Here is a 15,296-nt window from a genome sequence, read left to right as displayed (position 1 = left end):
TAAAAACCAAATATATTCCCATCTCACTTGTTTATTTTCACCAGGTAAACCAATATCACTGCACAAAAGTTAGAAATAAACATTTCTGACATGCAAAAACAAAACCCCAAAAAATTAGTGACCAACATAGCCACCTTTCTTTATGATGACACTCAACAGCCTTCCATCCATAGATTCTGTCAGTTGCTTGATCCGTTTACGACCAACATTGCGCCCAGCAGCCACCACAGCCTCCAGACACTGTTCGAGAGGTGGACTGTTTTCCCCTCTCTGTAGATCTAACATTTTATGAGGGACCACAGGTTCTCTATGGGGCTCAGATCAGGTGAACAAGGGGGCCATGTCATTATTTTTTCTTCTTTGAGACCTTTACTGGCCAGCCACGCTGTGGAGTAGTTGGAGGCATGTGATGGAGCATTGTCCTGCATGAAAATCATGTTTTTCTTGAACGATACCGACTTCTTTCAGTATCACTGCTTGGAGAAGTTGTCTTCCAGAAACTGGCAGTAGGTCTGGGAGTTGAGCTTCACTCCATTGTCAACCCGAAAAGGTCCCACAAGTTAATCTTTGATGATACCAGTCCATACCAGTACCCCACCTCCATCTTGCTGGCGTCTGAGACACAGTGGAGCTCTCTGCTCTTTACTGATCCAGCCTCTGGCCCATCCATCTGGTTCATCAAGAGTCACTCTCATTTCATCAGTCTATAAAACCTTTGAAAAGTCAGTCTTAAGATATTTCTTGGCCCAGTCTTGACGTTTTATCTTCTGTTTCTTGTTCAAAGGTGGTCGTTTTTCAGCCTTCCTTACCTTGGCCATGTCCCTGAGTATCGCACACCTTGTGCTTTTTGTTACTCCAGTAACGTTGCAGCTCTGAAATATGGCAAAACTGGTGGCAAATGGCATCTTGGCAGCTTCACGCTAGATTTTCCTCAATTCATGGGCAGTTATTTGCGCCTTTTTGCCCAACACACTTCTTGTGACCCTGTTGGCTATTTGCCATGAAACACTTGATTGTTCAGTGATCGCGCTTCAAAAGTTTGGCAATTTCAAGACTGCTGCATCCCTCTGCAAGACATCTCACAATTTTGGACTTTTCAGAGCCCGTCAAATCTCTCTTCTGACCCATTGTGCCAAAGGAAAGGAAGTTGCCTTATAATTAAGCACACCTTATATAGGGTTTTGGTGTCATTAGACAACACCCCTCCTCATTACAGAGATGCACATCACCTGATTTACTTAATTGGTAGTTGGCTCTCAAGCCAGAACAGCTCTGAGTAAGGCAACATGTATAAAAAGTATCATGTGATCAAAATGCAACTTGCCTAATAATTCTGCACACAGTGTAGTATTGGACTAAGACCCCATTTCACACAAGCTACATTAGATGCCAGATAGACAGAGCTATTCTACCCTATAAACAATGTCCTAAAATCAGAAATAGCATGCAATAATGAATTACTATAAAATTTGGATGCACATTCAATTGAAATGTATTGCAGCTCAGACATCAGCTCTCTGCACTGTAATACCATTACCAGCCATCAGCCAATGGAAGGCCGGTGCCTGACATCGGCAGGCCGGCGTGGGCAGTGTGTGAAGTCACTGCCATGCACCGCCCAAGCTGTGGAGGAGAGGAGGACAGGACACTGTTCGCTGAAAGAGCGGAGGTCAGGTGAGAAGGATTTTTTTTTAATGTGTATGTGAAGCGTGACTGAATTGGGGAAATTACTATATGATGGGAAGCAGGATGAGACATTACTATAAGATATGGACCAGGATGGGACATTACTACAAGATAGGGACCAGGATGGGACATTAGTACAAGATGGGGACCAGGATGGGCACAGCACTTCAAGACGGGGGGCCAAGATGGGACCATTACTACAAGATGGGGACATTACTACAAGATAAGGCAAGGATTCCCGGGGATCACAATGCTCGGGCCAGCAGCTGCAATGGCACGTGCAATTAAATATTACATACTCACGCTGGCCAGCATCAGGATGTGCTTAATGGTTGAAGTTAGCATGTAATACGCTCCACTCCCACAGTAGAAGAGACCAACAGCAGTCCCTCCTGTGATGACTATACCACAGCTCCAGCGTCTCCTGTGATGTACAGTATATACTGCAGCCCAGCGTCTCCTGTAATGTATGTACCTCAGCCCAGCATCTCCTATGATGTGTATACCACAGCCCCATGTCACCTGTGATGTCTATGCTGAAGCACTATATCTCCTGTGATGTCTATACTGCAGTCCAGCATCTCCTGTGATGTATATACCTCAGCCCAGCGTCCCCTGTGATGTACATATATACTACAGCCCCAGCATCTCCTGTGATGTCCATGTCGCAGCCCTACATCTCCTGTGATATATATATATATATATATATTTATATATATATCTCAGCCCCAGCGTCCCCTGTGATGTCCATGTCGTAGCCCTAAATCTCCTGTGTAATGTATATACAGTAGTCTGGGAGTCTCCTATGTTATGTAGTCATGTATATACAGCAGTCTCAGTGTTTCCTATGTGATGAATACGATAGTCTCAGCGTCTCCTATGTGATGTATATACTGCAGACCTCCCACTGCCTGAGTTATATAAATGTAATATGAGCAGTGATGAGTTGCCCACTGTGAGGAGACCTGCAGTGCAATCTACATCTGTGTTTGGCACAATTTACTGCTGCGACTTGTTTACAAAACTTATCATTGCAAAGAGACGCCTGTGCTTCAGACCAACACAAATCTGTAAAAGCATTTATGAGTAGCGTCATCATCCATACCGCCTAACATCACAGCCGCACCAAAGAGAAGCAGTTTCAGCCACAACATTGGGGTTGAGTTAATTAAATGTTTGACCAAATGTAGCAGAGTCATTTTCAAGTTGGTATAAATATCCCAGTGGCCCTTGGCAGAAAAAAGTTTCCCACCCCTGGTCTAAAGTAATTAATGAAGTGAGACTCATGGTACCAATTCCAGGCTGGTTCTGTGCTGACGCTTCCCCAGTTCCCTCTGGATGTCTGTTCACACCTCACTCCAGCATTCATAAGTCAACACGACTACTAGTGGTCTCAGGAATGACCTCAGTGATGTCGATATGTCACCGCTACAGTCAGAGATTGGCTCCCGTGATCACAGGTTGCGTCTCATTGCTTTTAATTACATTATTGCCATAGGTGAGTGATCAGAGACCAGTGGCAGAGTCACCAAGTGTTGGCAAAGGAGCCGCATGCGATCGTCGAGGTATTACGCCTTTAGTATTTTAGAGTACTGTACGCTGTTTATAAGAAAATGTATGGGCATGGACAATTCCTTTCAATTAAATCTGCCAAAAGGTTTTGCTATGTGTTCTGAGAGCAGCATGGTGTAGGAGCCGAGACCCAGACTCCAGGGATGTTTCACTTACAGGGCTGTATGTTTCTGTTTCAATAGATTCAGTGTTTTATCAGCAAGAGATTATCACTTCAGCACAAGCTGCCTAGCGCCTCCTTGTCCAACTTCACCCCCAGAAGTGATGAGCAGCTTTCTGTCACTATGCAATGTAAACAGAAAGCTGCCAATCAGCGGTGTGGGCGGGGTTATACAGGGCTCAGCATTCCGAGCTCTGCTTAATCTGCAGCAGAAAAACTGTGATTGTGTCACATCGCTGGAATCAGGGTCTCTGTCCCTAGATCATGCTGCTGTCAGATCACATAGGAAAAACCTGCTGACCGATTTCATTTAAATCTTTACCTCTGCAGCCTTCTGTATGAAGTTATTGTGCCATGTTTTATTGCATGTCATTTTTCAGAGGCACCATACTACAGCATATACATTTTTAAGGACTTTATAGGCTGGAATACATAGAGATTCTGCATCTCTGGAAACAACTGTGAAAACTTTAGTTCCTACATCCCTTTAAGAAATCAGAAGAACACATAAATTGCAATCATTATGGATGAGCAGCCTGGTGGATGGATGTGACAGTAGGATAGAGGTGAATATGTTAGCTTATTATATCGATGTATGTCAGTGCACAGGATTTATAACATTATCAATATGCGATGCACTTTTTATGGTGAAGAAGTAGTTAATACCAGAATGGAAGAGAGCGGGCTATTGAAGGAATTAATGTATACTGTTTTGCCATTATGAATTATATTGACCATTGAGAAACTAAATAGAAAATTATCAGCAATAACGCAAATAGGCTATAAAATGCCCCATTATGTTTTATGCCTAGTGCAATGTGCGCCGCTGTTCCAGGAGCCAATGATCAATACTCACTTGAAAGTTATTCATCAGCCCATAGTTACATTTCTGATAATCACATATGGAGAAATCATAACCGAGGCCGCAGGCAGCAGATCCATTACAGTTTATGGTAGAAGTGATGGTGTCATTAATGCTTCCAGTGGCATCACGAACTACAGATGCGGCTAAAGAATAAAACGAACACAGATTTATCATTATTCACATACAAATGTAATGTTAGTGTGCTTCATAAATGGCGAGGGGAAATGAGAGCAAAATTACATAAGGTGCCATACAAAATGTGCCTATGCGCATGTGGGCAGAGACCTGTCACTCCAGGTCAGTGGGAGGGGAGAAGCTGCCCAAGACCTGCCTGTCCGACCAGTCTGCATCGCCGCTCGGATCGCCACTAAAGTATGATTTTCTCTGAACTGACGCAGCGTTTCCAAGTCAAACATACCTGGCTGAGATCATACAGCCAGCGCCTGATACACGCTGCCCTTGGATTGGGCAGAAGTTGTCGGCTGTCAGGTTCTCTTCTTTTTTTTTTTTTAACTCTTTTTATTGAAGAATTCCACAAAATAAGATAACAAACATATGATATCATAGCATAGCATCAAAATAATCCACATATCAACATTACATTGATATAGATATGACAGAATACCTTCAATAATAACATATACAAACAAACAAAACATGACCTTCAGTAGAATACATTTTACCAAGCTCTGCACTTCCTAATCAACGGGTCCCCAATGAATATTTTAACGCTCGTACCAGATCAGGTTGTAATAGACACGTTATTCATCCTACATAGATCATCACATTCATAATCCAGAATAGATATACACATCAGGGATTATATCGCGAGATTGAAGAGGCCATAGCACCAGGAGCCAGGTGCGTCAATGGCGAGTTACACCACCTTCCCCAAAGCTTCTGAAATTTCTGGGGACATCCTCTGTTTCTGTATAGTATGTGTTCATAAGGAATTGCGTTATTCACAAGTTTCTTCCACTGATTAATCGAAGGAGATTTCCCCCCCATCCACCTCAATACTATCGCTTTCCTAGCCATAAATAGAGCTTCCTGAAGAAATATTCTATCATGGTGGACCCACATCTCCTCGTCCACGACCCCCAGAATGCACAATTCCGGTCTACATTCAATCAGTATCCCCATTATCTGCTCCAGTGTAGCTACAACCTCACTCCAATATCTCCGAATAATCCTACAGTTCCAAAGAAGGTGCCAGAAATCAGCCCCCGATTGCCCACATCTGTGACAGTCATCAGTCGCCCCTCTACCAAATTTATGTAGTCTAGTTGGGGTCATGTAGGATTGGTGAAGAATATACAACTGTATTAATTAGTTATTTGCAGCAGGTGACACCATTGTATGCGCTTCTAGGATATCGCGCCACTGACCATCAGTGATAGAGGGGATTAGATGTCGCCATTTACTCTCCATAGCGAGCTGAGAGGATGCGATTTTAGAGTTTAACAAAAAGGTATAAAGGGAGGATATTACTCCTGTGGGTCCTTGGGTCGACAGTATTCCTATCAGAGGGTATTTAGAGATTCTCATTTTAGGATACGGAAACTGGTACATTATGACGTGTCTTAATTGCAAATATCTATAAAAATCTCGGTGGGGAATTCCAAACCTGATATGGATTTCTTCGAACGATAATAAAATTTCATTTTCAAAAAACTGACTAAGTGTTGTTATTCCATTTTGTTTCCAGAAAACTGGATCCTGTAAACTCTGAAGGTGCGGGAATTCGGGATTATCCCATATCTGAAATTCCCCAATTTGATCAGTAAATTTCAAAATGCGTTTATTTTCTCGCCAAACCTGTATTGCCAAGCTATGTGCAAATATCAACCCCTGGGGTGGTCTATATGAACCCTCCAAGATTGCCCACGGAGTGTACCCACCCAAGAAATGCACGAGGTGGGCTTCTGCATTATTTACGTTCACTAAGTTACCCAATATTTTAAGTAGCGCAGCTGAGCAGCCAGATAATACAAATATAAGTCAGGGATCGCATATCCACCTTGGTGTTTGGGCCTCTGCAGGGATCCAATACTTAATTTAGGTCTTGACAGACCCCATATAAATGCTGCCATCATGCTATGTATTTTCCTGAAGAAACTTTTAGGAACCCTTAATGATGTGTGTTCCAGCATATATAAGCATTGAGGAAGAATTATCATTTTAATTAATCCAATTCTTCCCGCAACAGATAAGGGAAGTCGGGAGCATATCCCAAACTTATTCCTCATCAGATCTTCCAGAGGGTATATATTATCCCTAAGGTCTCTAATTGGATTTTGATTAATTACGATGCCCAGATATTTAAATTTTTGTACTACCTTTAAACCACATAGCACGGGTTCAGTTATATTATCTAATAATGGCATAGTCACAGACTTACTCCAATTAAATTTAAGACCAGATAGTTCCCCAAAATAATTAATAAGATCAATTGCCCTTGGAAGAGATTGCTCCACTTTCTCTAGAAAGAGTACTAGATCACCAGCATATAGTCCCATCTTATCCACTCTGGAGTTGATATTTATTCCTTCCACCATCGGGTCCTGTCTAATTGCAAGTGCAGTTGGCTCAATTGCAAGAGCAAATAACATTGGGGATAGAGGGCAGCCCTGTCTGGTTCCCCTATCCAAGCCATTGTCAGGTTCTCTTTAATTACAGGAATGGTGAGTTTTTCCTTCTGGATATCATTAATACACAGACCAGTTGTAAATGGGAAGAGGCCCCTCATGCTATAAACCCACGTATGACACAAGATGAGAGGCACAAACCGGGTCTTGTTTAAAGAGAGGACACAGAAGTTGACACCCGGCAGCAGTATCTGTTTATCCATGTGGTCTCGATATTGTAGTCATTATACAGTATTTTGCTGGTCCAGCTTGTGTACTTGCTGCCTGTTTGTAGAGTATGACTGAATGTACATGCACATAACAGCCCCCAGTGCAATGGGAGATGCGCAGATCAAGGTGAGAAATCATTTTAGAACAATGGCAAAATCACAGTCTCAGAATCAGTGGGATACGTTGAAGCGTTCCAGACTTTTTACCACATACAGTGACACAGTTCAGAATAAAAAAATTTTTTTGGCCTGGTCATTAACCCCTTATTGACCAAGCCAATTTTGACCTTAACCCCTTAAGACCGACGATACTCCTTTTAACAGCATCAGTTAAGGGGCCTCATTCCTCAGCGCCGCTTTTTAACGGATCATTTTTACAATTCTGACCACTGTCACTTTATGAGGTTACAGCTCTGGAACGCTTCAACGTATCCCACTGATTCTGAGACTGTTTTTTCGTGGAATATTGTACTTCATGTTAGTGGTAAAAATTTCCGTGATAAGACTTGCTTTTATTTATGAAAAAAATGGAAATTTATCAAAAATGTTGAAAATGTAACAATTTTCAAAGTTTAAGTTTTTGTGCCCTTAAATAAGAGAGATATGTCACACAAAATAGTTAATAAATAACATTTCCCACATGTCTACTTCACATCAGCACAATTTTGGAAACCTTTTTTTTTTTTGTTAGGAAGTTATAAGGGTTAAAAATTAAAAACCCATTTTTTAGGGACCACCTCACATTTGAAGTGACTTTGAGGGGTGTACATGACAGAAAATACCCAAAAGTGACACCATTCTAAATACTGCACCACTCAAGGTGCTCAAAACCACATTCAAGAAGTTTGTTAACTCTTCAGGTGCTTCACGAGAACTAAAGCAATGTGGAAGGAAAAAAATGAACATTTAACTTTTTTCACAAAAAATGTACTTTAGACACAAACTTGTTTTCATGAGACGTCCGTCACCTTTAAATAGGTTCTGTCAACAGATTTCAAAATATAAACTGTATACATTACTAAATAGCACAGTCTGACCTGATGAGACTGGTGTGCTTACTTTCATAATCCACTTCAGAATGGCTGTATAATCGTAACATCAGCCCGAACAGACTGCTTCTCTTCTTATAATCAGATAGGGTTTTCATCTGAATCTGTGCAGGATTTCTAGGTGAAGCAGCTGTTTGGGACGAGGGAGCGGGTCCCTGTATCATGGCTTTACCAGCATGACTCTCCTGACAGGTTGCCAGATGAAATATCAGCTATTATTTAACATTTTCAGTCTCTCTGTGTCTTCACATAACAGATCTTCATACGAGTGGATTATAGTCATTATGTTACTCTAAATATGTTCACATTATGTTTTATCACAGACATTAGAACTAAAGCAGTGACGATGTATTGTATATGTTGTAATTTCCTGACTACCAGATGTAAAGTGCTCGGAAACAAATGCGCTTCTAAAGCTCACACATCAGATCTTCTATTAACCCCTTCAAGTCGTGGCCCTTTTTCATTTTTGCGTTTTCGTTTTGCGGGATGAGTTGTACTTTTGAACGACACCATTGGTTTTACCATGTCTTTTACTAGAAAACGGGAAAAAATTTCCAAGTGCGGTGAAATTGCAAAAAAAATGCAATCCCACACTTGTTTTTTGTTTGGCTTTTTTTGCTAGGTTCATTAAATGCTAAAACTAACTTGCCATTGTGATTCTCTAGGTCATTACGAGTTCATAGACACCTAACATGTCTAGGTTATTTTTTATCCAAGTGGTGAAAAAAAATTCAAAACTTTGCTTAAAAAAGTGCCATTTTCTGATACCCGTAGCGTCTCCATTTTTCGTGATCTGGGGTCGGGTGAGGGCTTATTTTTTGCGTGCCGAGCTGACGTTTTTAATGATACCATTTCAGTGCAGATGCGTTCTTTTAATCACCCGTTATTGCATTTTAATGCAATGTTGCGGCAACCAAAAAAACGTAATTCTGGCGTTTTGGATTTTTTTCTCGCTACGCTGTTTAGCGATCAGGTTAATGCTTTTTTTTTTGATAGATCGGGCGATTCTGAACGCGGCGATACCAAATACGTGTAGGTTTTTTTTTAAATTGTTTTATTTAGGATGGGGCGAAATGGGGGTGATTTAAACTTTTATATTTTTTATATTTTTTTCATATTTTTAAAAACATTTTTTTTTACTTGTGCCATGCTTCAATAGCCTCTATGGGAGGCTAGAAGCTGGCATAGCCTGATCGGCTCTGCTACATAGCAGCGATCATGAGATCGCTGCTATGTAGCTGAAATGCAGGTGTGCTGTGAGCGCCGACCACAGGGGGGCGCTCACAGCAGGCCTGCATCAGTAACCATAGAGGTCTCAAGGACCTCTTTGGTTACCATCCTGATGCATCGCCAACCCCCGATCATGTGACGGGGGTCGGCGATGACATCATTTCCGGCCACCTGGCCGGAAGCGCCGGTTAAATGCCGCTGTCTGCGTTTGAAAGCGGCATTTAACAGGTTAATAGCGGCGGGTGAATAGCGATTTCACCCGCCGCTATTGCGCGCACATGTCAGCTGTACAAAACAGCTGACATGTTGCGACTTTGATGTGGGCTCACCGCCGGAGCTCACATCAAAGGGGGTGACACGGCATGCGCAGTAATAGTACGGCGCATGTCGTGAAAGGGTTAAGAGTACAATTAGAAGTGTTAGGGTATGTGCACACGTTGTGGATTTGACGTTGCGGATTCGCAGCAGTTTTCCATGCGTTGTACAGTACCATGTAAACCTATGGAAAACCAAATCCGTAGTGCACATGCTGCGGAAAATTCAGTGCAGAAACGCTGGGGTTTATTTTCCGCAGCATGTCAATTCTTTGTGCGGATTCCACAGCATTTTACACCTGTTCCATAATTGGAATCCGCAGGTGAAAACCGCACAAAAACCACGGTAAATCTGCAGGTAATCCGCAGGTAAAACGCAGTGCATAATTGTCATGATCCGGGTTGGAGTTTGCCATGTTTCTCCTGTTCCGGCCTGGTCATGGTGGGGTTAACTATTCCTGCCTCTCTTTGATTTGGGAATGGCTATTTCTTAGTTCTCTTGTTGGCAGCTTGTATCAGTGATAGTTTTGGGCTTGCTGGGACTGCTACCTGTGAAACCCCTGTGTTCCTTTTGCCTCTGACCTCCCTTACCTGTATCTGACCTGTCTACTGTACCCGACCTAGTTTGACTCTGGTGTGTATCCCCTCCGTTTGTGACTCGGCTAAAACTCTGACTTTGTCTCCTGTTTCCTGTTTTTGTTACCACACGTCTGTCTGGCTTTTGACCTTTTGGCTTACTCTGACTCAGATCTCTGTCTCACATCTCTGGTACCTTTACTCCTGGCTGGTTCGGACCCTTGGCTTGTATATTGACCACGAGTTCTGTTTTCCCCTTTAAACTATACGCTTACCGACTGTTACGGACTTGGCTAGTTTTGACCACTCTCTGTCGCCACCTGGTGGCGCAGTGCAGCTTGCTCTGGGCTGCGGTGTGGCAAGTGTGACCTCTTTTTCTGTCACCCACTCTCCTTCATGGAGTCTGCACACACCTGCATTGCATTGCTGCAGCGTGACAATAATAGTACGCCGATGTCGGACACCCTCCCTTTCATAAGAATTCAAGATGAAATGCCAATACAGAGCCATAGTTAGATAAAAGCCTTAAGAAGAGCCATCCCAGATAATAAATGCTGGGAATAAATTACAAAATATTCAAGGTGATCCCCTTGAGAAAGCGGCGTTTGTGCCAGCGAAACATGCGTCGGGTTCCTCATCCTGCCTGGGTCACCAGTATACTGCCTCACATCCATTTGGTAAGCCTCTTCTTGACTATGCATGTGCATTAGATTTGGTAATTTATTCCCAGCATTTATCTGGGATGACTCTTCTTGAGGATTTTATCTAACTATGGCTCTGTATGGGCATTTAATGGATACTTGATTCCTTGACTACTTTCTGGTGATCACTATCTATCTGTATGGTCTTGAAGTCTATGTGATTGTATTGCACAGCGTTTACCCTCACTTTTTGATACCTAATAAAATGTATATTGATTTTCACCTATTTATCACCTGGTACCCCATTTCCTCTTGAATTCTTATGTCCTTTGGGGTTGGTGTTGTTTTATATAGGGGGGTCACGACTGGTGCTCTCCTCCCTAGCATCCATTATGCAGCTGGGCTTGTGTATACCCTCCCTTTCATGTGGGCTCCGGGGCTGACCCACATCTTTTCCAGCACATGTTGCTATTTTGAACAGATGACATTTGCCTCTAACAGCCGCAATCCACTCGTAGCTGTTAATGTTGTGAATTCTGTTGTCGGGCTCCCTCCTGTGGTCATGAATGGTACTTCGGCTGGTTCTGTCCATGGACTTCCTCTGGTGGGTGTTTCTGAGTTTCCTTCTACAGGTGACGAGGTTAATTCGTTAGCTTGCTGCTCTATTTAACTCTACTTAGATCTTTGCTCCATGCCACCTGTCAATGTTCCAGTATTGGTCTAGTTCACTCCTGGATCGTTCTTGTGACCTGTCTTCCCAGCAAAAGCTAAGTTCCTGCTTGTATTTTCTTTGGTTTGCTATTTTTCTGTCCAGCTTGCTATTTTTATTGTTGTCTTGCTTGCTGGAAGCTCTGGGACGCAGAGGGAGCGCCTCCGCACCGTGAGTCGGTGCGGAGGGTCTTTTTGCGCCCTCTGCGTGGTCTTTTTGTAGGTTTTTGTGCTGACCGCAAAGTAACCTTTCCTATCCTCAGTCTGTTCAGTAAGTCGGGCCTCACTTTGCTAAATCTATTTCATCTCTGTGTTTGTATTTTCATCTTTACTCACAGTCATTATATGTGGGGGGCTGCCTTTTCCTTTGGGGAATTTCTCTGAGGCAAGGTAGGCTTTATTTTTCTATCTTCAGGGCTAGCTAGTTCCTTAGGCTGTGCCGAGTTGCATAGGGAGCGTTAGGAGCAATCCACGGCTATTTCTAGTGTGCGTGATAGGATTAGGGATTGCGGTCAGCAGAGTTCCCACGTCCCAGAGCTCGTCCTTATTATAAGTAACTATCAGGTCATTCCGTGTGCTCTTAACCACCAGGTCCATTATTGCCCTGACCACCAGGTCATAACAGTACAGGTGGCCCAAAGTACTAATGCATCTCAATAGAGGGATAAGAGAAGTTCTGAGACCATTTTTTTTTCTTTGCAGTGTGTTTTGTCTCTCTTTTCCCCTTTACCTCTGGGTGGTTCAGGACACAGGTGTAAACATGGACATTCAAGGTCTGTCCTCTTGGATGGATAATCTCACTACAAGGGTACAAAACATTCAAGATTTTGTGGTTCAGAATCCGATGTCAGAGCCTAGGATTCCAATTCCTGATTTGTTTTTTGGTGATAGATCTAAGTTCTTGAATTTCAAAAATAATTGTAAATTGTTTCTTGCCTTGAAACCTCGCTCCTCAGGTGACCCTGTTCAACAAGTAAAGATCATTATTTCTTTGTTACGTGGCGACCCTCAAGACTGGGCATTTTCCCTTGCGCCAGGAGATCCGGCATTGCGTGATGTTGATGCGTTTTTCCTAGCGCTTGGATTGCTTTATGACGAACCTAATTCAGTGGATCAGGCAGAGAAAATCTTGCTGGCTCTGTGTCAGGGTCAGGATGAAGCGGAGATATATTGTCAGAAGTTTAGGAAGTGGTCTGTGCTCACTCAGTGGAATGAATGTGCCCTGGCAGCAATCTTCAGAAAGGGTCTCTCTGAAGCCCTTAAGGATGTCATGGTGGGATTTCCCATGCCTGCTGGTCTGAATGAGTCTATGTCTTTGGCCATTCAGATCGATCGACGCTTGCGTGAGCGTAAAGCTGTGCACCATTTGGCGGTACTATCTGAGCATGGGCCTGAGCCTATGCAATGTGATAGGACTTTGACCAGAGCTGAACGGCAAGAACACAGACGTCGGATTGGGCTATGTTTTTACTGTGGTGATTCCACTCATGTTATCTCCGATTGTCCTAAGCGCACTAAGCGGTTCGCTAGGTCTGCCACCATTGGTACGGTAGAGTCTAAATTTCTATTGTCTGTTACTCTGATTTGCTCTTTGTCATCCTATTCTGTTATGGCATTTGTGGATTCAGGCGCTGCCCTGAATTTGATGGACTTGGAGTATGCTAGGCGCTGTGGTTTTTTCTTGGAGCCCTTGCAGTATCCTATTCCATTGAGAGGAATTGATGCTACGCCTTTGGCCAAGAATAAGCCTCAGTACTGGACCCAATTGACCATGTGCATGGCTCCTGCACATCAGGAGGATATCCCCTTTCTGGTGTTGCATAATCTGCATGATGTGGTCGTCTTGGGGTTGCCATGGCTACAGGTTCATAATCCAGTATTGGACTGGAAATCTATGTCTGTGTCCAGCTGGGGTTGCCAGGGGGTACATGGTGATGTTCCATTTTTGTCTATTTCGTCTTCCACTCCTTCTGAAGTTCCAGAGTTTTTGTCGGATTATCGGGATGTATTTGATGAGCCCAAAGCCAGTGCCCTACCTCCTCATAGGGATTGCGATTGTGCAATTAATTTGATTTCTGGTAGTAAGTTTCCTAAGGGCCGATTGTTCAATTTATCTGTGCCAGAACACGCCGCTATGCGGAGTTATATAAAGGAATCCTTGGAGAAAGGCCATATTCGCCCGTCGTCATCACCGTTAGGAGCAGGGTTCTTTTTTGTGGCCAAGAAGGATGGTTCTTTGAGACCTTGTATTGATTACCGCCTTCTTAATAAAATTACAGTCAAATTTCAGTATCCTTTGCCGTTGCTGTCTGATTTGTTTGCTCGTATTAATGGGGCTAGTTGGTTCACCAAGATAGATCTTCGAGGGGCGTATAATCTTGTGCGTATTAAACAAGGCGATGAATGGAAAACACCATTTAATACGCCCGAGGGCCATTTTGAGTACCTGGTTATGCCATTCGGGCTTTCCAATGCTCCATCAGTATTTCAGTCCTTTATGCATGACATCTTCCGAGAGTACCTGGATAAATTCCTGATTGTGTATTTGGATGATATTTTGGTCTTTTCGGATGATTGGGAGTCTCATGTGAAGCAGGTCAGAATGGTGTTCCAGGTCCTTTGTGCGAATTCCTTGTTTGTGAAGGGGTCAAAGTGTCTCTTTGGAGTTCAGAAGGTTTCATTTTTGGGGTTCATTTTTTCCCCTTCTACTATCGAGATGGACCCTGTTAAAGTCCAGGCCATTTACGATTGGACTCAGCCGACATCTGTGAAGAGCCTGCAAAAGTTCCTGGGCTTTGCTAATTTTTATCGGCGCTTCATCGCTAATTTTTCTACTGTTGCTAAACCGTTGACTGATTTGACCAAGAAGGGTGCTGATGTGGTCAATTGGTCTTCTGCAGCTGTAGAGGCTTTTCAGGAGTTGAAGCGTCGTTTTTCTTCTGCCCCTGTGTTGTGCCAGCCAGATGTTTCGCTCCCGTTTCAGGTTGAGGTTGATGCTTCTGAGATTGGAGCAGGGGCTGTTTTGTCGCAGAGAAGTTCTGATGGCTCGGTGATGAAGCCATGTGCTTTCTTTTCTAGAAAGTTTTCGCCTGCTGAGCGCATTTATGATGTTGGTAATCGAGAGTTGTTGGCCATGAAGTGGGCATTCGAGGAGTGGCGTCATTGGCTGGAAGGAGCCAAGCATCGCGTGGTGGTCTTGACAGATCATAAGAATTTGACTTATCTTGAGTCTGCCAAACAGTTGAATCCGAGACAGGCTCGATGGTCGTTATTTTTCTCCCGTTTTGATTTTGTGGTTTCGTACCTTCCGGGCTCTAAGAATGTGAAGGCTGATACCCTGTCAAGGAGTTTTGTGCCTGACTCTCCGGGTGTTCCTGAGCCGGCAGGTATTCTCAAAAAGGGGGTAATTTTGTCTGCCATCTCCCCTGATTTGCGGCGGGTGCTGCAAAAATTTCAGGCTGATAGACCTGACCGTTGCCCAGCGGAGAAACTGTTTGTCCCTGATAGATGGACTAGTAGAGTTATCTCTGAGATTCATTGTTCAGTGTTGGCTGGGCATCCTGGAATCTTTGGTACCAGAGATTTGGTGGCTAGATCCTTTTGGTGGCTGTCTTTGTCACGGGATGTGCGTTCTT

The 15,296-nt window shown here is 43.4% G+C and overlaps 1 protein-coding gene across 2 annotated transcripts in view; it reads right to left on the bottom strand.

Moving 5' to 3' along the window:
- The window catches only part of SLC12A1 (solute carrier family 12 member 1), a 186,643-nt gene that overhangs the window by 112,036 nt on the left and 59,311 nt on the right, over positions 1-15,296 (bottom strand). For both annotated transcript variants that reach the window (XM_069766023.1, XM_069766024.1), the window contains exon 11: positions 4,275-4,426. In XM_069766023.1, coding sequence (XP_069622124.1) covers positions 4,275-4,426 — 152 coding nt within the window. The remainder of the gene's footprint in view (positions 1-4,274; positions 4,427-15,296) is intronic.

The sequence above is a fragment of the Ranitomeya imitator genome, chromosome 4 (assembly GCF_032444005.1).
Source record: "Ranitomeya imitator isolate aRanImi1 chromosome 4, aRanImi1.pri, whole genome shotgun sequence".
In the NCBI taxonomy this organism is placed as follows: Eukaryota; Metazoa; Chordata; class Amphibia; order Anura; family Dendrobatidae; genus Ranitomeya; species Ranitomeya imitator.
This window is presented reverse-complemented; position numbering and strand designations above follow the sequence as displayed.